General features: G+C 47.1%; 3 protein-coding genes across 3 annotated transcripts in view; 2 read left to right on the top strand and 1 right to left on the bottom strand.

Moving 5' to 3' along the window:
- The window catches only part of LOC128715853 (zinc finger protein ush), a 61,540-nt gene extending 44,190 nt beyond the window's left edge, over positions 1 to 17,350 (top strand). The window contains exons 2-9 of the mRNA XM_053810771.1: positions 12,013 to 13,399; positions 13,500 to 13,688; positions 14,112 to 14,489; positions 14,561 to 15,575; positions 15,650 to 15,885; positions 16,103 to 16,415; positions 16,484 to 16,656; positions 16,729 to 17,350. Coding sequence (XP_053666746.1) covers positions 12,013 to 13,399; positions 13,500 to 13,688; positions 14,112 to 14,489; positions 14,561 to 15,575; positions 15,650 to 15,885; positions 16,103 to 16,415; positions 16,484 to 16,656; positions 16,729 to 17,350 — 4,313 coding nt within the window. The remainder of the gene's footprint in view (positions 1 to 12,012; positions 13,400 to 13,499; positions 13,689 to 14,111; positions 14,490 to 14,560; positions 15,576 to 15,649; positions 15,886 to 16,102; positions 16,416 to 16,483; positions 16,657 to 16,728) is intronic.
- A 3,818-nt stretch (positions 17,351 to 21,168) lies between these two features.
- On the bottom strand, positions 21,169 to 22,954 carry LOC128713575 (probable RNA polymerase II nuclear localization protein SLC7A6OS). Its single transcript, XM_053808436.1, has 4 exons — positions 22,775 to 22,954; positions 22,211 to 22,683; positions 21,515 to 21,708; positions 21,169 to 21,449 (listed from the first exon to the last, which is right to left on the bottom strand). Exons 1-4 carry the CDS (start codon positions 22,952 to 22,954, stop codon positions 21,169 to 21,171), a joined length of 1,128 nt encoding a protein of 375 aa, XP_053664411.1.
- A 715-nt stretch (positions 22,955 to 23,669) lies between these two features.
- LOC128716097 (zinc finger protein ZFP2-like) lies at positions 23,670 to 25,778 on the top strand. Its single transcript, XM_053811017.1, has one exon. It carries the CDS (start codon positions 23,670 to 23,672, stop codon positions 25,776 to 25,778), a length of 2,109 nt encoding a protein of 702 aa, XP_053666992.1.
- The last annotated feature ends 650 nt before the right edge of the window (positions 25,779 to 26,428 follow it).

The following is a 26,428-nucleotide window of genomic DNA, read 5'->3' as shown; positions in this document are numbered from 1 at the left end:
ATGTGTTTAACCAGGGACTGGTTAAATACTGAAGCTTCGTAAGACATTTTATGGAACAAATTCGATATTGACGACTGTATTACACGTTAATGATACTATAATTCACATGTTTTTGGTATAAAGCAGGAGATCTATATTTGAGCTTTTCTATTAGAGACAACTTATGCTACCATATCCAAACTACTGTCTGAGGTGTTATATGTATAGCTCTTGATCAGATCCAGAGATTGCGGAGATTCGGTGAGTTTTCGGTAGGATCTTCCAATTAAACACCAAGAAGCCATTATATGGCAGACATCAACTAGAAGGTTGACAAGCGAAGAAGTATCAGTCACACCAAGGTTATGATCGTCAACATGAACGTCCTGTTCTCCAAACAGACATAACTGGACGTTAACTGACGATTTTTCTGACTCAAAGCTAAATTCTTCATCGTCTGCCTAACCAAGCGTGTACTTCGTGCAGATTCCATGTGTTGGCTGTATGTGTATGTGGAACTTTTTGTAAGAAAAAAAACCTTGCGAATGAAAAAACAAATTTGCTAACATTTTTTTTAGTGCACAAACCACGTTAAAAAACGGAAAACGCATGCATACCAACCGAGCAAACTTTAGTGAATCCATTTATACCACACCGAACAGCAACAAAAAAGAAAGAAAAGAAAGTAAAGATCGGTAAATCTTGTGTAAGGATTTCCCTTTACGTCGAAGCAACATTTATTGTCCTTTGCCGCATTTCCGCACCAATGCGCCGGAGTGCAAATGGAACTGTCTCAAACCTGTCACCCGTTTGATGGAATGACCATAGATTTTTCCCTTTTTGTATTTACACACACACACACCTCACACTTACAGCACACAACCCCACTTTGGGTGGGGGGGGGGGGGGGGGGGGTGGAAAAAAATGGCGAATGGTGAAATACTTTCGAAATAGGGGCGCATTTTTTACTTGCAAAACTGCAAAACGTCTCGCAGATCACAATTCTTAACCGTTACGGAAGCAAAAGCAAAGCGAGAAACGTCATCTCACACTGCCAACCCAATGCTGAGTGATTCATTTCCATCGATACACGGTGAGAAGGGGGAGGGTGAGGAGAGTGGAGGAGTTGACGGTAAAGCGGGAAGAACTAATGCTCTGCACCAGTGAGTGCATCCGGTGTGGTGGAAGCGACCGTTCGATTTTTACGTATTTTTTTTGCGTTGTGTTCGATATTTTACAGCGGAGAAACAGGTTTTACCTTCCTTCCATTACAACGCACAACACATACGGTGCCCTGTAGATGAGCGAAATAAATCGTCACCAGGCACGGGAAACGGTCACATGTTGCAGTGGCGAGTGATGCATTTGAAATCGTTCATATCGTGCCGTTCCATGCCGTACCGATCGATTCTTGGTTTAAATTTTCTCTTTCCCCCCTTTTTCTCATGGCGAACGGTTCTGGAAGGAAATTGAGATTTTCAGCCTCCATTCCAAGCCAGTCGGATAGAACTTTGTGCTTTTTCTCAAATTTTACAGCCCCTTTTTTCACACACGGCAATAAGACTCGGTTGGCAATGGTCGGATAAATAAAATGCACCCTCGCGGGGCACGAGAAAAAGCTACCACCCAACTTGCCAACCTTTCAGTAAGATCACCACGGTTTGGTGTAACGCTAATCCTATTCTCCACCCTAGGGACAATAAATCCATGCACGTTGCGGTGGTTCTTAAGCTTTCGCGATTGCAGAGACGGTGCCGTAAAAAAAACAGCTCCCGAAAAGAAAGACGGTGAAAGGTCGTGGAAATGAATAAATTTTATTATCAAAAATAGATTTGCATAAAAATTTTCCAATGGTTTGCAACCACCGCGAAAGGAAAATCATTGATCGCAGTTAGGTAAGGGCGAAAAACGCCCCAGCACCTCCAACATTAATCCCATGCTGTACGATTTTGTTTTAAATATCGCCTCGAAGCGTGGTGACGCTAAAAAATTTGAATTACGTTTTTTTTCTCATTCTTCACACGTAATTTATTCCACAAAACCTGTGATCTGGCGTATGGGTTTCATTAAATTATCGGCTTTATTGTGGCAAAGAAAAGGGTCTCCACCTTGTGGGTTCTATACCAATGCACCGATACTGTATGTCTGCTAGCAAAAAAAAAGAAGCAAACAGAGAAAAACCACCCTTAAAAAGGGACATACCCTAAATAATGGTTTGAAGATGCTTCACTTGAAATGCACTAAAGTGTGCAGAGTTTTTCTTGTCGATAATCCTCTTGCTACACACAGAATCAGCTCTCGAACATAATCACCATCGGAATGCCATTTGGGCCGACACGATGGAAGCTGGCGTGAGGAAGATAATTGCCAAGCGCTTAAAACCTAATGATCATAAATATATTGCACTGTCCAAATGCTACGCGACCGAAACGTCCGAAACGATTGGAAAGAGCGAAAAATAATTGGTTTGCAAGAATAGTTTACAGCACTGCGAAAAACCTGCTCCAAGATGGAGGTTCCGGAGTGTACTATGTGCCATTCTAAAATATAAATAAGAAAAGGAGTTAGTGTTGAAGGGGTGTTAAAAAAACCTAAAAATATAGTTGAATGAAACAAATTTTACAATAATTCCACCGCTGTTCATCATTCATCTCGTCATTCTACACGAACTGCCTCGAGGAGTTGGAAAAGACCCACAATTAAGTGAATGTTTCCGTTGGGTATTAGCTTTTCCTTGGTATTGGCGATCAGCTACGCCTCCAATAGACCGAAATTCAAACAGTTGGAGTAGATCTTCCATTGGACGCATCTGAGGATTGGGGTAAAGTGGACGATCTTTGGTAAAACGTTAGCTTTTACCAACTCATATTCTCCAGTCATCTCCAGTGAAGCCTGATCGGTTCAAAAGGTTGCATACCTCAACGGTTTATTCGTCTTTGTGAACATTTGGCAACTTCCCAAAAAATATGATACGATCAACTCCTTATTCCTGAGTAAACTCTTCATGTTTTGATCACTACTACATTTGAAGCTCATATCTTCTAGGGATACTTTATTCAGATTCTCTTTAAAAATCGATCGCTCTGTCATATTTCCTGTAGGAAGAAGACGTTATAAATACCCGACATTTGTGTCCGACGGTCAGAAACTGCTTAACGATATGAAAGATCCCTAAAATCGTTCCCTAAAAAAACCTAAAACGTTCCTATTATAGCCTTTTTTCTTATAATTTACTCTTGGATGGCTAATCATGCAAGCATAAAATAAAATAATGCAAACCTTCTACACCGAGAATATTGAACCAACTCAAAAATATCCACCTTTATGCTCATACCTCTATTTGCACCGTACGAAACGGGTATGAAAATAATGAGCTATTCACTGCCCCACCTAAAGATTGGATATACGTTCAGTGCAACCAGAAGCACCAATCTTGTCGGTGTGCATAGACTATCCCTCTGCCATCTCACCCCAAATAGCCACCCACTTCGAGCGTGTGGGTGTGGACGTCCATCTGTTGTGTGGGGTTTACTAGTCCATTGCCGTTCAAGAACACAACCGATGACCACTCGGAGAAGGGGTGCATCGCAACCCCTATACAGGGGAGGAAACCGCGAAGGACAGGCATATACACAACTCGCGGTAGTATCACCCATTCCCATATCTTGAGCCGCATATCGCGAAACCGACCCACCCGCCAAGTGTACTTCCACCGCTGGGAGTCGAGAGAAAATGGAGGAAAAAGGGAGTGAGAAAAAAAAGAGCAGTCAATTCAATCCCAGAATCGCGTTTTGCATTGATTCGGAGCTGCAGTGACTCTTTCTTCTCGCGCCCGGTGCATCCGGTGCGATCCGGTCGATCCGAGTCAGGTATATCATTAGTTCGTACCCGAACTATATACACTACCCATTCACCACAGCCGCCTGTGTTTGACCATTTTCCTCCCGACGATAGTACAATTGATTATTTTAATGAGCAGACAACGAATAACGACAGCAAAGAGAAGGAAAAAAAAAACCTCAGGAAATCCTCCGCAGGAGTACTGCGAGTGTATGGGAGCGAACGCAATTTGATTGTGTTTCCGATTCGTGTGCAAATGGAAGGTTTGCCTTGCCGCGCTGTTCTTGTTGTTCATTCTCCATCATACCCGGGGCGGGTTGGGTTGGGTGATGGAAGAACCGGTACGCCGGTGGGTCAAACATGAGATCTGTTTGTTTGTTTGTCCGCCACCAGCATTTGCAATCGTCATCGCGAATCGGGACACACAACCTCTTCTCCCCCGTTTGACGATTGCAACAACTAATCGGTGCATCAAAATGTGGTGTCCAACTTTTAATGGACAACGCGACTACGATTACTACCGCTTCCACTCACAAAAATATGTTCCACCGGTGTCGGTGAATGTTTCGTCGACCATTCTTATCGCTCCGTCCCCTACTCGGTGGTCGTTTCTGCATCGTGATACGCGTGGGACCACTTATCACGAGGAGTGTTTTGGCCGTGGGACATGATCCTCGGCAACAAGTTCACGTTCGATTATGCTGCAAACACAATCCCACGATCTACACATCCCGCGCGACCCCGTTACAAGGTGCAGCCGCAGTGGTCTGTGCTGATTTTGGGTACACACCAGCGAAAACACGATAATTATCGGTCAAAGTTTGGTGGTGCTTTGGTTCGCGTTTCCAAACGACGCGCCCTTTCAAAAACACCCGCCCCATTGCTGGTGCGACAAGCAGTTCGTGATAGAGGGGGGGTTTGTTTTGCTACCACCGGATGGTACATCAATATTGCGTTCCTTCCCAGTTCAACAATGCTGAGGTTTGGCGAATTGTTATAGTGGATGTTGTCGCTTGTTGGTGGAAATCCTTGATGAGTTGGACTTGGGGTGTAGCCAGTAAGACAAGACTGCAAGACTGGATTGATCGGTGTGCATCATCCAGCTGGTATCACCCATGTTTTTTCCCCTTGTCCCGTGTGTGTGTGTGTGTTGAAGCTTCCTCGGCAAAACATGACACGAGCATAAGTAGCAAAATGTACAGGAAGTGTAAAACAACCCAACGCCAACCAGTTCCGGCAATGCGATCGCGCACCGAAACTCAACAAGCCTTTCCCTTCGTGCGCACGCATTACGGGAGCTCAGAAAGTCCCTGCAGGATGGCAACACGAAACTTAAAACTCGTCTGCTGTAGATTGTGCTTTGTGTGTGTGTGTGTGTGTGTGTGTCGTGCTTGTTTCAACATAACAACCCCGTCGTGTGCGCGCATTCATCGCGTTCAAAAACCCAACCGCATGCAGAAATTCGCGAGAGAAGAATTTATGTTCAACTGGGCTTACGGAGACCGCCGACACAGCAGTAGATTGATCTACTTGACTGACTGGCGACACGACCCGATACACAACCGTGCGCTTGCAGGACACGGGACACGATCGTGTCGTTCCTACTGCAAGCGGTTTACATGATGGACGAAAAGAAGGTAATGTAGCAAGTAAATAACGTGCCCAATCAGTAGCGTTTACCCGGATGTTTTGCCGAGTCCTCCGACTGCAGGGCCTTCAATCGTTGCTTGTCACCTGCAGATTGGGCGATCGAAATGGGATGGCTTTTCCGCTTTCTTTTTGCAGCGTTGTCATGCTTTTATGCCAATAACGAAATCGGTGTGCTGTTATTTACACTTATGGATGTAGCATAAAGTATCAACGAACGACCGTGTACTATTGAGGCGCGTCTTGCTTAACGTCGAACAGGCCCGACGCATGACTCACTTTAATCTGAATATTCTGAATCAGAACACTACGAGCTGATAATTAAATGATTAATGATCTAATTGTGATTAGATCGCAGCCATCTCCGCCACTTGCAGTTTATAAATTCATGATGCTTCTTCCTATCACTATCAATATAAAACACGGTTTCGCTTATAAAACACATCCCCTTCCTCGCGTACTGCATAGCTGAAACGTGTTGCACTGAGTGTGAAACAATTGAAGTGTTATTGAAAACCAGAAGGAATGTTGTGATGCTTGTATCGCTAGATTATTTCCCTCTGTACCCATCCACGTGCTTATAGCTATGTCAGCAAATTATATGAATGGCAAATCACTGCGCGTTATCAGTGTGCTCCTGCGGGTATATGAACATCCACAATCGGTGTCATAAGTTAGAATTATTGATGCAACAACTGCTACTACATGAATAACAAACAGAAGTACGCAGGCTAGAGAATGGAAAATAAATAAATCTATTATTGAAAATCTTAAGGTTTTTAATTATGGCGGCACGGAATGGTAAGATAGCAACACATTTCTGTCATTTTCATTTCTGGCATTCTGTGACTTTATTTACCCGTAGCTGGATAATCAGTGCTGCATACGGGGGATGGCTCAAGATGAGATTTTGGTCCCGTCAGTCCGTGTGATGAGCGCGGCCACTACGATCATGCCACCGGGCCTCCCCCACACAGGTAGCACACATAGCACACTAAAATAAGGCGCATTACTTTTCCACCATCAACATTCTTTTCTTTCTATCGTAATAAATGAACCAAAAACAGAAACAAAGTAGTATAGAATATTTAATCAATTATTGTAAATATTCGAATTTATTGCTCTTTTGATTTACTAACGAATCGCCACCGGGTGTGACTGCGATCCTACACGTCAGGGGTCTTGCTCCTCTTTCACACCGGACGATAGTGTTCCGAGCTGTGGTTGTTCCTGTATTTGTTTACTAACTTCGTTTCACAAAGACCACAAATTGTGCTGCTTGGGCGTGATCGCAGTTCCATGCCATGTTGGCTTCGAGAACTTTTCTTCATAACTGCGTTCGACGTTCCTGGTTGACTTTCAGGAAACGGCAGCTCAGCGGTTTCCGTATCACAATCCGCGGACTTTCTATTGACATCCGGTACACCATTGTTGGCCTTCTTCTGTTCGCCTCGGCGATATGACCGAATGATAATCGACCCATTTCTCTCGCTGCGATCTTTCTTGTTCCCTGATCTTCTGATCGTTACATTTCGGCTCGTTACCTTTTCTTCCTACCATTATCCTTTTCCAACGAGGCGCCCTCTGGGGCTAGCCTAACGTCGTGATTTCGAGTACTGGGGATACAGTGACGGCCACAAAGCGTGCACGCTTTACGGTCTTTAATGCAGGTGGTATAATCTGTTAAAAGACACGGCGAAGTAGAACGATCACTTCGAATTCAAAAAACACAGTAAAGTGATTACTTCGATATTCGATCTTCTTTCTTTCTGAAGCGCAACTAATTACAATTTATTTTATTTCCGTTGTCAAACTCCGGAAGTGTCAAACCTAACGTTCTAAACGTTGCATATTCTTAACATAATCACCACAAAGTTACGAAAAGATAGCTAAATTCTAAGTTAACTGCCTAAACTAGCTTTTCATAAAATGTTTCCAATATGTTGGCCATTCTTATTCTCTTGCTATTGAGTGCGACAATTTCGCTTGGCTTGCCTCCCTCCCATTCTAGAGAACACAAACCCACGCCAAACAGATACGAAATACTCTAATGAGTCGTTATCACACGTTCGTTTGCACGATGGGATGGGCCTTTTAACTTTACCAAACCGAACCGACGAGACGAGCAGAATTTGTGCACCGGTTTGGCAGAATGGTTTATGTATGAAGAATCGGGAACCGCCACCGGCTTCTTGTTCCCGGGTCTAATTATTTCATCATCTACCGACCAGCGCGACAAAACAAAAGCCACCCGGCCAGCAGACGAGGCAAGAAGGGCCCCCGGGGACTGTAGAAGCCATCGGTCACCATCAACGCGGGAAGGAACGATATCGCGTTCGTCTATTCCTCAGCACGGTGCAACGAAAAACGATACAACGAAAGGAATTAAAATGGCACTTGAGCCTTGTGCCTGGTGCCTTGTGTGTTGCTGGTACGTAGTCCTCTTGTACGGTGTGTGTGTGTTTCCCTATCTTATTAGTGCCTAGCGCTCGCCGATGTTCGGTTTTTCATGCGCTCGAAACCGTGAAATGAAGTCATCAATATGGAAAACAAAATTTACCACACATAAGACCGGTCGAAGCCCGGGGTGCCGGTTCGTGTCACCCGCTTTCTTGCCATTGCTTCCCACAATACCGTCAATTGTGGCAGGAAGGGACTGCTGTATGATCAGTGACAAAAGCGGAAAAAAGACTTGGGTTTGTGGGTGTGGATGTGTGTGTAGACCACAGCGGACGAAGAAACCGTAACCCATCGTGCACTGAGGACGATGGTATGGCTAATCTTCATCCGTTCCAAGGTCCAAATCGGTGCGAATGCCGCTGGATGGAAGCCTCTTTTGCCGAACGGAGCGAATGACAACCAGCACGAAAGCCGGGCGCACAAATTGCACCATCAAACTGTGTGCATGTTTGCGGGAACGGAGTGCTAATGCAGTTGGTGGGTGCATTGCCGATTAACTGCGAGACACACTGTGCAAAGTCGCCGTGCACAAATCGCACCGGGTGGAATATTGACGGATTGCATTTACCACAGGCGAAGCGGCCGGTGCAGTTTTATGGTCAGCATCGAGGCTCGTCGTGTGGGTTTCACCCGTTTCACATCTTTCGCTGGAAGCCGCGGCAACGGCAGCAGCAGCACCAGGTCTTATTCGCGCCTTTTGGGTTCTATAGCCGTACCGGCCGGTGCCGGTGCCAAAATGCCCCGATTCACCTTGCACCTTGGTCTTGGAAGTGTTGCCGCTTCTGCTTCATCGCTTCTTTTTTTTTTGCAACTTAATATATGGGTGCTGTAATGCTATCTCGTGGTGCTATACGGAGAAAGCCTACCATGCCAACAGCGGTTGTCGGTGTGTTGGTTCGAACCGCATCGGTTCGTTTGCATACGCACCCCCTGCAAAGTGGCTGAATGCCTAGCGCGTACTCACACTCGAAGCACCAACTTCCACGGGACAGCTAAATAAAGATGATGATGATGATGATGGGGTGGTTGTTTCGAGTAGAGATTTTCGAGGTTCGACGTCTTTCTCGTCAGCACGCACCACACAACGCCATTCAACCGTTTGTAGCTGCGTGGCGAATGGCGACTCCCTCCGTAAAGCTGTACACCCGCGCCGATGTATTGTGGCACGGCCTCTTATCTACGACACCAAACCCGGTTCCATATCGTCATGAGGCGATTTTAAGGTTTGAATGTCTTGAATAGGGGTTGTTTGTTCCTTTTCCTTTACCCAAACACAAACCAAGTGACCAACGAACGAACATTGGTCCCACGGTGTCACACAGCCACTACCACACTTACGCCCGCTATAAAACCGCTTAACTAATAAACGAAAATTTAAAGCAGATGTTCCTGTAAATAAAACTGTAACCAATGCTGCCAGCGACGTGCCATAGTTGGACGAATATGAATTGTAAACTGAAGCAAAACAATTAAACCGCGCTAAGCGCGCATGATACGCTTGTCCGCTTGTCTGAGCGTTAGACAGTTTACGACTGTGTCAAGTGGTTCCGTTCTGTTGGTTCTTTCATTTTGGAGCGTTTAGTGCTTAAATCCACAAGTGCCATAGTTTTTGGTGTGTCACAGGGAAAAATCTGAACCTCGGCCGAATTGTTTATGGTTCGTAACTAATCGAGATAACCGAAAGCTGGCGGGATGAATAATGCTTCATTGCTTGATCGGTTGGGCACAACGAACTCGGTTGCTCATATTCTAAAACGTCGCAGCATTCATTCGTCGATCGTTTCTTTATTCTTGCACGTGTAGAAAGAACACTGCACTGTAAACAGGGAAACCGATCCAAAGGCTGAAGCATCGGGATAGAACAACTTCAACCATTTCCTGGAAGCTATGCAAAACGTCTCTTTCTCTGCCAGGCAAAGACCCGAACACTATTCGATTCGCGTAGAATCAAGCAAAGCCCCGCTATTGAGCCATTTGTGACTAATTAAAGCCCTTTTAGCAAGGCAGCCCACCTAAGATCAACTCGCTGCATCACGTGCGGGTGCAGTTTCACGGAAAATGAACAAATTGTTTAGCACTTGCTATCAATTCTGTTCCGCCTATTTGCCGCTGTCGCTAACTACGGCAGCATACATAATCGTATTCGCGGGCCAGCAACATCAAACCCACACTCAACCGAGCCATCTGTTGGTCACCGTTGGAGTGCAGCACGGACACGGGTTGTAAAAGGAGAAGGAAGGGGCCAAAAGTCGTGCCACGATTCATTATTTTATGTGGTCTTTTGTACAATTTTCTACCATTTCTGTCCCTTATTGCTGGACAGCTCACCTTCCACCGGGTGGGGGAGGTGGTTTTTTAGGGTCTCCGATGTGAGCTTTGCTATCGGAATGAAACCGAACCACCCCGAGTGATAGGAGCGTTCTGTGGAGAGTTCTTGAACCGGGAAGCTCAAGGTACAACCATATAAAATCAATCGTTCCCCAAAGAGTTCGATTGCGGGTGTGCATAATTTCAGTGTACGTTCCCCCCGCAATATCTGCCCAATTCGCGTCGCAGTCATCTCGCCAAGAGTCAGTTCGTTCCGTGCTGGGGCCCTGTTAATTGATCGTCCGGCGCGGAACGGATCCTCCAACACACAGGACAGATGGCAAAGGTGCGATTAGCGGGTACCACCATAAAACTCTGAGTTTGGTTGCTGGCGATCGCTAAGAAATCGAACCTACAAGCAAGAAGAAGCATGGCGATGTACGATGCACTACTGGGAATTTTTTCTGAGGATCCCACAAAACCAAAAAGGAGCAGAAGAAAATACCCCCAATGGCCATGGTGTGTGGACCCCATATCGTCCATCGCCAAAAGTTTTGGGTCTGCTCGGGCTATGCTCTATATTCTCGCGTGCGGTTGTTTATGTTTCTTTCAATCAAATCCTTGATCTTTTTTTCCTCGGTCGTCCGGAACCAATCATGTTGCTGCGATCTGTATGGTGGAGATCTTCTTATTCCACTGTTTGGGGCACTAAAACTCCTCAAGGGCATGTATTGCTGGTGTTTAATAATAAGAAGACCCTGGGGAGTGTGGAATTCTGATTTGATATGCCGAGGCTGGAGATCAACCATATTACAACAAACTGACATTATAATTTTCTTTAAAATCCTCTATGAGATGTGACTCACTCACACCTTCAGAAGGCAATACATTTCACCCATTCGAGACAATGCCCATTTTAGCACTAATTACCCTCAAATGGAATTCTTGAAAAATCCTTCCCATGCGCTTCCATTTCACTCAATCGGATTCGAATTTCTGTTCACACGCGAACTTCATCCCACACCCGCCGTACGTAGCTTTCGCTTCCCTTGCCTTGTGGTGGGCCGATCGGTTCACGTTTCGTGTCTGATTCGCTGCCCCGGTGAATGTCTCATTTAGCATAAATTACCACCGAGATGTTGAAACTTCCCCTTCCGATCGTTGGCTTTCCCACCGTGTATCCCCTCGTGTGGAATTCATTGATTAATCTGCATATGCTTCAGTTTCGCTGCACTAATGCATTCGGCCGCTTGTGCAGATTGATGCGCGGCGTCGCGTCGTTTCGTGCCGTTGTGGCTGCCTTTGTCCCCAATCACCTTCCAAAGGGGGGCAATTAACATCGCGAACGTAAATGTCGTCATTAGTGCGGAAACGGTTCCGAAACCTTTCGTTACCAACCGAACAGGGAATGAGCAGGCGAATAGAGCTGATTTGCTATTGTCACCTTCTTGTGCATTTGCCGTACCCTCGGGAGGGAGTTGTTCGATTAAGATGACATTAATTTCACCCACCAAATCGCTACCAGTACGCGGGAGTTCACGCGTGCCACTGAGGGTGATATATGGATGTGCTCGCGTACAACACTTCCGGCACGCTTAGCGACGGGTGTGTATTGATCGGGACCTTCGGATGGGCAGAATTTAATGTCTCTCGGTCCCCAAAAAGGATATCCCTCCGTGGCAATGATTAATGTTCGCGAAGAGTTCGCCTTCCCGCAGCCGTGATAATGTGTACGACAGTGTCTAATATCTTTGTCCTTTGCTTCGCTTCTACTTGCAGGAGACGATGAGGAAGCCGGTGACGAACACCACCAGCAGCAGTCACAGACCGTAGCGGAGGAAAACGGCGATAGCAACAGCACAATAGGAAGCAACAACGGTAACAACAGCAGTGGAAATAGTAATAGCGTTAGTAATAGTAATCACAGCAGCAGAAGTAACAGCAGCACCGAAATGAATGGCGGCGGTGGAATGGAAGGTTCGGTCGGCCACGAAACAAAGCATGAGCCGGAAATGAGCGATAGAAGCCCATCGCGCCCGGGTGCGACACCTTCGCCTGCAGACGACCATCCAAGCGCCGGGGCGGTGGCGGATCATCACCCCGAACCGGACAGGGGCGACACACCGGCGGAAGAAGCGATGTTGCAGCTGCGCGAAATTAAGCAAGAACCCAACCTAGAACCGGAAACGACCGGCAAAGAGCACCGGCCCGGCTCGACGAGCTCCTCATCCCAAGGCCAAACGCCCTCACCGACGCCCGTGCCGATGCTGCGGCTAAATGTGGCACTGGCGTCCGATCCGGCCGCAAACCCGGACGCAAAGGATCTCAAAAACCTGAGCGATGCCGAAGCCGCCCTCGAGGAGAAGCAATCTCAAACCCAACAGCAACTCGCACTCAACATGGCGATCGGTCCACCACCGGCACTGCTCGGTGGGAACACGCCGCCTGCTTTGCTTAGCCGTAAACCGACGCCATCGCTCAAAGGGCCGGAATTGGCGTTGCCGGTAGAATTGCCACCACGGCTGCCCATGTACATTTGTGGGCCCTGCGGCATTCGATTTTCTTCCGCTTCGACGCTAGAAGCACACCAGACGTACTACTGCTCGCACCGCAAAGATGCGGACGATGCAGGCGGTGGTGGTGGCGGCGGCGGGACGGGAGGCACAGGATCCAACGCCGGCACGGCGAGTGCTTCCACAGCCCCGAGCGGTGTGAAGAATGCACATTCCGGCGGTGATGGAACTGGCGAACCACCGGCAAAAGCGCTCAAAACGGGCAAACAGTACGCCTGCTCGCAGTGTTCGTACAGCGCGGACAAGAAGGTATCGCTTAACCGACACATGCGCATGCATCAGTCGTCTCCATCGCCATCACCGGTCGGTGCGATCGTAAACGGTGACGAAGCCGTCGTACTCGCCGGCCACCATCATGTGCAGCAGCAACAGCAACAGCAGCAGCAGCAACAACAGCTTCAGCTCATCCAAGCACAGGCAGTGGCCGCCGCCGCTGCCGTTCTGCATCAACAGCAACAACAGCAAGGACAACAATCGCAAGGACCAGCTCCACAGGTCGATCGTTACTGTTCCGATTGTGATATACGATTCTCCAGCACCAAGACATATCGGGCGCACAAACAACACTACTGCAGCTCGCGGCACCGCGAAGGGTAAGGATGAAGCCGCACGGCCGCGGACAAACACAAACCGGCTTACGTTTTATGACCCGTACCCTTATTATTTTTTTTTATTGCTCCAAAAAAAAAACAGGCAACAGTCGAACAACTCGACACCGAAACCATCGTCCGCACCGAAGTCGGGTTCGCAGAGCCCGCCAGATGTACCGAAAACGCCACCGGTGGCCGCCAGCCAGCAACCGTTTCTGGCGCTGCCCACCAATCCCATCATCGTGATACCGTACTCGCTGATCCGAGGGGCTAGCGTGATTCCCGGTTTGCTGTAAGTAGCGAGTAAACCTTTTTTACCAATGATGCGAATATCGTTATGAAGAATAGAAAGCTAACGATCGGTTTCTATCTGAGTTTAACCTTGTACACAGAAAATGATTTAATGGTGTGGCACCAAAATTAAACAAAAAAAATCCCCTGTTGTATTTGAACGAAACCTTAACGGAGAATTCAACTTCAGATCCACCAGTTAGCTCACATTCACACTGCGATCATCACGTTCAAAGTTTTCGTTTGCTTCACAGCGCTTTATTGCACTGTCCGACCCGTTATACCAGTTGGCTATGACCTGGGATACGTTCTGCGCATTGCATACTTTTAGGCGCTTTCATGCTGTTTCTGTACGAAGAAATGTACCAACTGATTATTTATCTCTTTTAACGCGTGTTATCACATTTCTCGTCCCCAACTACAGCTCATCTCTTGCACCAGGTGTGGCCAATCCCGAATCGGCTTGTTTCATTTTTCAAAATGGAAGTTTGCAACCGATCGCCATGTCGCTAGCGTCACAGGTGCAAGCAGTAACGGCTGCCATAGTTCCGAGCGGTTTTGAAGGGCTGGTCGGACACAATCAAGCACAGCGACCCACGCCTGCTTCCGGTGTGATCGGTTGCAATCAACAGTCACATCAACAGCAGCAGCAGCAGCAACTATCCCGCGGACCGACGCCAAACATATCGAACAGTAGCGATAATAACAGTGTGCACAGCGGTGGTTCTGGTGGTGTTGGTGGTGCATCATCCACCGGTGAAGTGCTCAAGGCGATCAACAAGCGAGACAACTCTGCGAACAAGTACGTGAGATAATGGGATCAAATATCAAAACAATTTCGATAAACAAATCTTTTTTTTTTGTTTCTTGTAGAGAGCAACCGACCGGTTCTACTCCGCTGGATCTTTCCGTACGCCGACTATCACCCGGTGCGATTGGAAGTTTAAGTCTTCGCGAACGATCGCTCTCGCTGTCGTCGGCCGTTTCGGCTGATCCACGACTAGATTTCGACAGTCTCATGGAGGGAAAGGAGAATTTATCGGTCAGCGGTGATTCACTCACACCGGAACAGATTGTGTGTGCACCGTCGTTGCCCGGTAGTCCACCGCTTACACCTTCACCGAAGCGTCGCTCAAACAGTCCGCGTGGAGGCGGTGCGGGTGGTCAACCCGTATCAGCCGCTGTAGCCGCAGCAGCAGCAGCGGCCGTAGCTGCTGGACAGCATAGTCTCGGTGGCCCTGTAGGTGGATTGTCCATTTCACCGCTAACATTGCAGCAGCAACTCATGCGACCACTGCTACCGGCTGACATAGCACTGCGCCTATCCGCCGTTGGTGATCCGGCCGTTAATCTGAACCTCAACATCCTGCCCAACGCACATCCGCTACTGACGAAGCAAGGTGTCGAGCTGGCGCTGCGGCTTTCCTCCTCGGGAGGGTCCGCTTCCGATGGGTTGGCGAAGCCACAGATATCTCCACTGCTCAACAGCATCTCTCCAACGGGTGGTGGTCCGGTGGCGGTTGCCTCCGGCGGGTCCACGACCGTTCTCACTTCCCAAACACCGCAAATCTTCGTCAAGCAGGGCGATTCCAAGTGCAAGGAGTGTAACATCGTGTTCTGCAAGTACGAAAACTATCTCGCCCACAAGAAACATTACTGTTCCGCCCGCAACCAGGACGATGGTGAGCTGCCCAAGGTCAGTCCACCGATTTCACCGCAAGCGGGCGGTGCCTTACCTTCCGGGGCGAGTCCATCGATTAGCGTCGGTTCGGTTGCGTACCAGCAGCTGATTTGTGCGGCATGCGGTATCAAGTTCACCTCGTTGGATAATCTCAGCGCTCACCAAATGTACTACTGTCCGAAGCGGATCGACGCTACACTACCAGTGGTAAGTGTACCAATGAGCGAACGTTCGCTTGCAGCACTGAATGCACCACTAATCGTTTGTACGCTTTTCGATAGAACGCCACACCAGCGGCTGTAGTGACCGCGCAACCGCACAAGGAACGTTGCTCGAAGTGTAAAAGTATGCATGAACCTGGCCAACCGTGTACGGTCGCCGGTCACGGTGCGTACAAGTGTCCGATCTGTGAGGAGATCAGCCCTAACTCGACCGAGGCACGTCGCCATATGGATACGCACGGTGGCGTGAAGGCGTTTCGATGTACGATCTGTCGGTACAAGGGTAACACATTACGGTAAGTGTCCTCCCAACCGACAAATCCTACTCAGAAGCTCGAAAAAAGATCATGTCTATGGTTTCTATTAGGAGAAATACCTCCGACATCAATTTGGAACTGTTTTATTGATTTCGAATGTTTCCTGTAATCTTCAAGAAAAAACGATTTTTTCCATTTATTCCCTCGACTTACTTTTCCGAATATTAACCTCTAATCTTTTGTTTCCCTTCTACAGCGGCATGCGCACACACATCCGTATGCACTTCGATAAGAAAACGAGCGAATTTAATGAGGAAAACTTCATCACCTGCATACTGGAGGAGGACGGAATCGAAATACCACCGGCAGGAGCGCAGAATGCAGCCGCCATGGCGGCAGTTGCTGCTGCGCATGCGATCGCCTCGCAAAAGTTCGCCCCGGTACAGGAGTCGCCGGATCATACGGGGGTACCGCGCATTTCACCACCCACGGCACCGGCCGGCAATGGACAGATTGTGCGGCATCACTGTGAGTTTTGTCCGTACAGCTCCAGCTATCGGGTGAATGTGGTAAGTTCTTGCAGAGAGTTTGTGCCTCAACTCCTATTAATTCCACGTTTCTGTTGCTATTATTTTAGGCCAAACATATCAAACACGTACATGGCCGGGAAAGGCCTTCAACTGGTCACTCGCCGCTAATCGGCGAGGGAGGTGAATCTTTGCTGTACAATGGAACGATCGGTAGCGAAACGGGCAGTTCCATTGCACGACCCCCGGTTGCCAGCACACCAGGGCTTACCGTGGCTAATAGGTAAGGATGGACGGATCTTTTCGAACGATAGACTTTACATTTACACCCAGATTTTCCCCACGCGCATTACAGTCAAGTCATTAAAACGGAACCAAAGGACGATGTGCCGGCCAGTGGCACCAGTGGGCTGCAGGAGGATGCGGACAACCCGGACATTAATGTGGATATAGTGATGGAAGAACCGGCCATTAAGAGCGAACTGTTTGATCCACATATGCCCTCACTCAACTCACCGCTCGGTTCACCACCGTCTCCACTTTCCTCTCCCGCCATACCGACACTGCTACCGGGGGCCAACGTGACCCTGAAAGTGAAATCTCATCCAACGGCAACCGCAACCAACTCACCACCATTGGAGCACGGCATTAAAACACCTTCGCCACCGGTAGTCGAGCCGTCCTCCGGTGGTTCACCATCCACCCACCCATCGGTCCTTCCGCCCGGTCCAAAGTACTGTGACACGTGTGACATTACGTTCAACTACACCAACACGTACATAGCGCACAAGAAATTCTACTGCAAGGCAGCGATCGCGGCAGCAGCGGCCACAGCGAGTGTCGCTGCCAACACCACAACCGGACCCGTTGTTGGACGACGTAGTGCATCCGCATCGCCTAGCCGGGCAGCAACCGGTGGTGCGACAAGTCCTGCCGTCGCAGTGGCCGTCAACCGAGCGACGGAAACATCGGTCTAAGCAAACAAACAGAACCTACGACAGAAAGTCACCGACGAGAGCATTATCATGTGTATACGGTTAAAGTTTAGTCAGAATCGCCCTTCTGAGATGTGTATGTAGGCCCGAACCCTTCGTAGTTCCTTAATGGAAGGTGCTAGACATTTCCCTAGGAATTAAAAACAAAACGCGAGAGAATGTAAAACGAGCAGGACGAGGTGTAGTGCATGGAACACGGAACAATCAACGTTTAGCTTATACTTACTAGTACGTTGTTCGATTGTAGCCTTCGGAATCGAGCGCAAAGAAAGAATAAAGGAACTGATAAGGAATATATGCTGATAAAAAGAAACGACTAAACTAAAGCATACCCGTACCCCTAGCTCCCTTGCACAAATTACATTCCAATCCTACTAGTTGATAGTACACCAGGTTTGTGTTCGCAAACAGGGTAAAACCTTCGCTCAGTTCATCCGATTTTCTGTTTCGTATAGTAAGAAAAGGGAGCCTTTAGTTCAATGAATTTACTCCCGCGTCGCCATATAAAGCGATCACCGCCGCTCTGTGTGTGCGTGTCTGTCTGTTACGTTAAAGCCTGAGTTTACCAAAGTGTTTATCGTTTTATGTTTAAACAAACCACGCAACACGGGAAGGTTGGTATGCGTGCGTGATGTTCAGCCATTAAAGTTTATAGGAAACAGATGTGTATGTTTTGTTTTAATATATCATATAATCACCCTACCGTTCTTCCTCTGTTCAGTTGCGGATTAGTGTACATGGTTAAGTGTAACACCAGTAAAACAATAAATAACACAAAACAAGGAAAAGGCTGGATTGAAAAACTTATCATGATGATGATGATGATGATTGTCTTGTGGGTGTGGGGGAAGGTGCCAATTTAAGTAATGCAGTACGATTGTGTGTCTATACTGGGAAGGCGCTAGGGTATATATCGCGATTATATATTATACATCGTATACACACACGTCTTCTCTTCATAGCATAGACAGAGGGCGATCACGTGCACCTGAGTCTGATCCTTGCTACCATCGTAGATGTTAGGGGTTTTGTAGTGGGTGTATATGAGCACCATTAAACCACCACGGATGCACCACCACATCCGTGTCGGTGCGCCGATATCAATTCCACATAATCGCGTCGTATATAAAGTAATCCTTTCAGTAGTAGTTTCGTTATGATCGTTGTAGTATGCGCTGTATCTGTGCTCGAATTGTACACACCTTTCCCTTCTCCAAGATGCACGCGAAGGTTACGGAAGAAATGAACGATTGATATCCTTATTTTCTAACTATCCAAACCGGGACGGACCGGCAATAGAGCCCGACACGATCACGAACAGCCATAAGATGTGTACAATAAAGTGAACTGTTTCTCACCTTAACGCCCTTGCATTGAATGTACTGCTTCACCAACCAAAAGATTATCAAAATGCATATTGTCGTTTCAAGAGGAACACAAGTCAAAGAAAGTAGGTAAAGAATGTGTGATGTGAAAATCAAACGAGCGCATAAATTCTCTCGTGCATGTGAAAGTGAACAATTAATTAACCTAAACCATTAAAAGCTAAGCAAAAAACGAAACAATAAAACATGCAAAACAAACAGTTTATGGCGTCTCCGCACCACTTAATACACAAGCAAGCAAAAACGATCCAAAAGCAGAAGACAGTTAAGGCAACGTTTACGGCATAGTGAAGAAAAAAGCAAATGACAATAAATTATTATTTATTGAATATCGTAACAAAATAGGAGATTGCACACCAAACTTGCTGCTGGTTCGCGTAAGAATGGTAAACACCGAACACGGCAAAAGATCTGTAATAAACGTTAATGGAAGTAATGAATAAAGCTAATGGAATAAAAACAATAACACAATGTGTGCATTATGAATGATTTCACAAAAAAATGCAAAGAATGCACAATTGCTAATGAAAAAGAATCTTCCATCCGTTCACGATGTATCCTTTCCTACAGCCCATGCACGGATGGCACGACGGCGGTTAGACCCATTTTCTCGGAGATGAAAATAAAAGTCAAATTCAAGAAGCAAACCGAACAGAAAACAAGAACGTGTGATAATTATTTTTGTTCGAGGTTTTTCTTCTGCACATCCGAAGCTCGGCGAGGCGCACGGTAAAAGTTTGCTCCGGTGCACAAAAATGGTTCCCGGTTGCTTGCGCTACGAAATATCGACAATAGTAACAGGAGACCATACCAACGCGGCAGGTAACCATGGCGATGCGGTTAGCACGTGTATTCGCTCCAAATGGGAGGCGTGGTTCACCCCTGCCCCACCTAGGCTGATCATTTGGAGCTGTAGCGCGGGAGAGCCTCCTCGAGCTGTTCATGATCTCCCGTTACTGAGGATGAAAACACTGTCACATGTTGGTTTTCGTGGCATTCGGTTGCCGGTTCGTTTTCACTGTGTGCCCAAATCGATTAAAAGTTATTTTTAGTTCGTTTTCGTTAATTTTATTCGAATCATGTAATAGCAGATTTTTTTTCTTCTTCTTGTGATTCGAAGGTTGTCTGTTTATTTTCTTAGAGCAGCATTTAATTTTTCATCAAAATAAGTACAATATTTCGACATCAAAAGTTACTTTAACCCTCACATAGGTCATTCCAAATTCGTTTCCTCAGTTTAGATATATAATAAATTCTTTTACTTTTGGAAGTGAGATGTTATATTAAATATGTTATTTGACAGTAAGTGTGCGGTAAAAAATGTAGTCATTTATGATTTGTCTGTTTAATTAGTACGAGGAAGATAAGGAGCATACACACATACATGTATACACTTGCATCTGCTCGAGTGGAAAGTTGACCTTATTTTGCCTTGCTATTTGACCAACTGAAATCATGAAATTGATTAAAATTGAACACGTAAAAGCAAGGGGGGAGAAATCACACAAAACGCTCGTCGAGGTCGAAACGAGTCTCGAACTCGGGTGTGGGACGGAGGTTCTCTCTGTCGTCCGGGAGATGAGGCACACTCACGCAGTACGCTGAGCTATCTGGGCTCACCACCAGTGAGTGGTTCGTATACCATTTAGAAGCATACATAAAGAGTGCTTCGGCAACTATTTTTAGATCGTTTACTTGAGCGCACCCTGATGCGTGAGTGCCGCCGCGGTAGCGCACAGCTAGTTCGATTATCTCTACAAAAAATATTGGACACATGTTCCACCACTTGGAATCGCAACTTCAAGGGAAGAGGTTTCTTGAATGCGAATGGAATTTGGGTGGGAAAACCACAATTTACCTTGTCGTGTAAAATTTGTTCTCTCCAATGCATTTTTTGCTGGGGGGTTTTGAGAGAGAGCGTGAACTCCTCCTCGCCACCCTCCGCCTAGGAAAGGAAATTGACAAGGACCATCATCATAATCACCCACTGCTTCTGGGGGAGTGGTAGATATGATGATGATTATTGATGTGAAATCAGTGTGGGGGTTTGGGTAGAGGAACAAATATGTGTATTTTATAAAAGCATGCGCACGCTTCCTTTGGTTGAGAGAAGAAGAGAATTTATTGAGTGAGTGACCGACGGTCTCTACTCACGCATTTTTGTTGAAGTAGGTAACGCAGATCTTTTTTGAAACCGATCATACACACTTCATAAACAGCCAATCCACAAACCCAGCCCCCAAGGACTGAACTCTGGACCGATCGAACAGTATGTGAGCGCTCTGGCAAGATGATAGACAGAATGGTCCCTCCTTCCCCGACACACAACATACAAAGTATTGAACATATATTCCTGAGTGACTCCTTCTAACCTTGATGTCTTTTTACACACTTTTACCACTAATTGGAACACAATTAATCATATAAATCAAAGTTTTCCTCCGAGCTTGAACTACTGCTGTCCGCATGTCCACGTTTCTCTTCCCGCAGGATGCGTGCTTTGTAGCGAGCGTACGCTGTACCGTAGCGCCGAACGTCGTCCCGATTAACGCCCTGCGTATCAGTGTCGGAATCTTCCTCCTCGTCCGTGTACAGCACACCGTCATTTCGCGGGTAAGCGAACCCATCCTCCCCGTCCTCCTCCCCGTTGTCGTACCGCACATAATCTTCGTCCGAGGATAATTCCCTTTCGCCTTCTGCAATAGAAGCAAAGATACACAGTGAGTAATTAAAGTGCTGAATATTGCAACAGTCCTCATACCCAAATCAAGATCCTCCACCGCGCGCAACATATCCTCCTCGTCAACACTATCACCGTCCTGACGATCCTCTTCATCCGGGTAATCATTGCGCCAGTTACCCTCAGCGTTCGAATCTTCCGAATCTGTATCGCTCGAATCGTCCGAATCGAGACCACGGTGGGATGAGTACAGCGGATCATCACACACCATGACGCTGTGATGGCGCACGGGAAAAGAGAAAGAAAAAGGCCATTAACAAACAAATTGCGACTCATTTTACAGTAGTACCGAGACCCCTACTAAACATTATCCTCGAAGAAAGAAAACAATAACTCAGGAAGAAATCAGACCACACAGCATAATTTTACTGGGTAAAGAACAGCACACCGAACAGTGCACCGTCCGCGCCTTAATACGGGCCACGGAACGGCACTTCGTGGGGCGTGTTTCCATTCAGAGTATATTTTTATCAGAGAGTAAGTGTACCGGGTTTGTTCTAATGCTTACACAACTATGTATCGTATTGATGTAGAATGGGAGTGAAAGGACAAAGTATGCTAGCCTGCGCGCGCTAAAAGGACACCCCAAATCCCAAGCTTGCCGAGCCGAGTCGACCACGGGCCTTCTACTACTTTATGTCTATGTATAGTTCGCTGTTCCGGAACATTCAAATAAACGAGTAGAATGCAAAGTACGCGTCTTCTATCAGCACCAACCTGAGATCGTCCAGATTGTCGATGTAGTAGGGAATCTGCGTAACATTCTGGCTCGCGTCCGCTACATACAGATCGTAGACATAGTGAACACCGTTTTCGTAAAAGTATGGCAGCTGTTCCGACTGATGCTGCTGTAGATTTGATGCCCCACCAATTGTCGCGGAATTTACAATGTCCGGCGTGACACTACCGGACAGTGCAGGCATGTCCGGTGTGACGTTCTCCAACCGGGCTACCCCGGGCTCCCGTTCCACGTCTACGATCGTTGTCGTGATCGGATTATCACTCGAGTCACTACTCTCCACAGCTGCGATCGAACGTGTGCAGTTGACTATTTTGAATCGGCTGTTTTGTGCGCTCTGTTTCGTTGCCAGCCGGTTCCGGGAGGTAATGTTGGGTCGGTGCACCCGCGACAGCGCATCCTTCGCTTGATCTTTGTGAATGTTTTGTATGTGCGAAGCGATACCTTCAGCCTATGGATGAGAGTAAATAAACGGACAAAGGTTGCATTTTGAAGACAGACCTGTGCTTATGGTTTGTGCCATTAGCTCTCCCATTGCTTACCTTAGTAAATGTGCCAGCAAACTTTAGTATGGTCGAAGTACCCGCCGCAGCCGCCTCGTTTGCATTGTCGTCTTCGTCGCCCGTCACCTCACCCTCGACGCGCTGCCGTTTACAGTTCAGCACAAATGCATTCAATGGATCTTCATCCACTCGTCTCTTGAGTCGTATCACAGTTGCCATTGTTGTGTGCGCTGCTGCCTGCGATGTTTCTACGAAACGGGGTTGAAAGCTCAACTTTTTCAGGTTAGGGGCAGTGTCTGGAAAAGCGAACCACTCTTGTGCTACACTACGTCGCCCTACAATGGTGAGAAACGTGGTATTGAACACACTGTTCCAATGATTGAGGGAAAACCCGAATCGATACTTTACTTACACGATAGAATAAATGCAAAATACTTTTAGCGATGTGCAGGAAACAAAGGCAGGCAGGCGAAGTACCGAAACGACGCGTTTCGTTTGACAGCTGTACGGTGAATGACGGGTGAGCGAACGCGCTTCTCACCATTCACTGAACACCTCGAGCAGATTTGTCTCACTTTTGCGTTACTCGAGCAGGGTTTGATTTCGTGCTGTTTTGCGTTTGTGTGCAGCTGTCAAAAGCACAGCAGCGCACGTAAATAAACAGTACGGGCACACCACTCGTTGCTCGCAGTTCACTTTCGTTCTGGTAAAAACCAATTGATTCTCCCGTAATCCTCTACGCTTTCTTATCTGCTTCTAGCTGTCCAAGCTGTGCTACAAATGAGTCGTAACACAGTGCAGTAAAAACTCTCCCCCGTTATCGGAAGACTCAAACACGAACGGACAGTGTGTGTAACTCAGTCCGCATGTGATTCCAAACCAACCAGAAACGTGGGTTTCAGTGCCCAGAACAATTCCCGATCGTTAATCAGCGATGGATATCTTGATCGAGCCAGACTGCTACAAGGTGTGCCGCATTTGCATGGAAAGCTGCGAGGATGATTTCGTGTGCGTTTACGACGAGTTCGAGGATGTGCTGCTGAGCGAGGTTATCAAGGAGTGTGCACGGGTCGAAATACGCAAGAATGATGCACTGCCACGGAATGCGTGCCGGAACTGTGCTGAGTACATGATCATTGCGTACCACATTATACAGAAATGTCGTGACTCGGACGTTACGCTTCGATCCATCTTCAAGCACGAACTGAACCTGCATCGGGATGAAAAGAAAACGGATTCGTCGGCAGTTACGGGACTGCGTGCAGAAGATATGGACCCGTCCGGCTATGAGTTTCTGCTTGCCAACGGTTACGACGACATGATGCTAGCCGAGGAGGGTATGTTGTTGGAGAACACGAATGCAAATTGTGACTTCGCACCGTCCAGCGATAAGAAAACAGATGATGCGGAAGCGTTTGCTGAAACTGCTATCCAGCAGTTGTTGCCCATACAACCTTCTCAGCAGGACTATCAGCAACAGCAAGAAGATACTGCTCAACACCAGGAATTGCACACGAATCAAATGAAGCCAGTATTTTCGAATGAAGACGTAGCTCTGATTCTGAAGTACGATGGTCTAGTTATGGGCAAGAACGATGCGGTTCACGAGTCTAGCGAAACCAACGAAGAGGACGCTTCGGTCATTGTTCCTGAGTGGCAGCAAAAGTGTTGCGGTTGTCGGAAACTGTTTGATAGCGAGCAAAGCTTACGGGAACACTGTCAAACCGTTCATCTGCCGGTTGAAACATCCCCATCTAGGAGTGCCATGAATGAAGAAAAGCCGTTGCGCTGTATGTTGTGCTTTAAGCGCTTCAGCAGCCAACAGCTGCTCAAGGAACATCAACGATCCGTTAACCGGAAGTATGCCTGTCCGCAGTGTGGCAAGCGATTTATGACACAAGAAAACCTAGACATTCACAGCAAATGCCACAAGAATACGGAAACGTACAAATGCTGCGGCTGCCGGATGGATTTTGAGCAGGAACTAGACCTGTTAGTACATTCACAGGATGTACACCGGCCCGAACGAACATCCGATGCTCAAAAACCGTTCGAATGTGACACGTGCTATCGGCGCTACCCGACACGAAAATCGCTAGCAACGCACAAACGACTGATCCGCCAATACCAATGCCAACTGTGTGGTGCCATGTTTATGAAGCAACTCTTCCTGAAACTTCATGTGGAGCGGGCACACAGCCAACAGCAGGCTGTAGAAAAGCTTCGGCGATGCTGCGGTGGTTGCAAGGAAGAGTTCGAAGATGCTGCTGCCTTGCGGGAACATTCCGAGCGCGTTCACAAACCCACCGGCGATGGTTCGACCGGTTCCGGGACGGACGATGGTAAACCATTCGAATGTAACATCTGTCGGAAGCGCTTTGCGTCGGTATTCTTTTTACTGCAACACCAGCAAAAGGTATACCGGCCGAAGTGCTACCCGTGCACAATCTGTGGCCGTACGTTTGGGAGAGCCCACGACCTTTCCAACCACAAGACAACGCATTCGAACGAAATGCCCTTCGAGTGTAGTGTGTGTGGACGGCGGTTTAAGAACAAACTCTACCTGAAGAACCATCTCAAGTTGCACACGAGCAATGCCAAGGATCAGGTGTGCGTCGAGTGTGGAAAAGGTTTCCGGACGAAGGATTTACTCAAGACCCACCTCATAAGCCACTCGCAGGAGCGCAAATACGCCTGCAAAGCATGTCCGGCCACTTTTAAACGGTTGCAGTGTCTGAAAATTCACACTCGCGTCCATACGCGCGAGAAAGCATTCGAGTGTACCGTTTGTCGGAAACGATACGTCCAGTCGTCCGATCTGAAAAGGCACATGCTCACACACAACCCCGGCGACGAAGGGAAACCGTTCCAGTGCGAGTACTGTTTGAGAAGATATCCGCGAAAGGACTATCTGAAGGTACACATCCGGAAACAGCATCTGGAAAAAACGGATATCGGACAGGGGATATTGCTGCAGGATGTGGGTCTGGGGGAACCACTGAATGAGAATGCGAATGAGATTGATGATTTCATGCACTGTTAGTATCGTTTGGGTTTGGGACGATGCAATCCTAAACGTTTTTCTTATAGACTAGAGGCGAACGTACAGCATTTTTAGCAAATTCCGACTGCCATTATAGACCTTTACCTCAGGATTTTGAAGCTGTACACCAGAATCCCTGTTTGAGTGCGGCAATGAAGATGAAATAAATGTTGCGCAATTTTAATTTGTTCCGTTTTTATTGCATTTTTATTCTGAGCAAACTATACTGTAGTGAAAATGTATACGTTCTTGAGAAGATCATAAGAGATATCGGACCAAACCAGTGTTTAGCAAGGTCCATCTTAATAATATATTCCTCGTTTGTCAATTACTTTTATGAAATGGCATTCAACTTGAGTTAAGAAATATTGAAAGATAAACGAAATTGAAATTCGATTCCAGGTCCAAGAGGTCCAGGCCACTCCCGCCATTTCTGGCTTTCTTGAGCCCCCATGGCGTGCCTGTACACACAGGACCAATAATATAGTTTTTAAAGACATTCTCTTAGCTTCTATTTTTATTGATTCGAGATACACGCTTTACTGCTAGAGTGATTCAAAAAAGCTTATCAATTATTCCTTAATATAGTAGATTCACAGGATTAAGTCTTTATAAGCCAATAGCACAAATCTTAATCTAGTAGGTAAATC

The sequence above is a fragment of the Anopheles marshallii genome, chromosome 3 (assembly GCF_943734725.1).
Source record: "Anopheles marshallii chromosome 3, idAnoMarsDA_429_01, whole genome shotgun sequence".
Classification (NCBI taxonomy): domain Eukaryota; kingdom Metazoa; phylum Arthropoda; class Insecta; order Diptera; family Culicidae; genus Anopheles; species Anopheles marshallii.
This window is presented reverse-complemented; position numbering and strand designations above follow the sequence as displayed.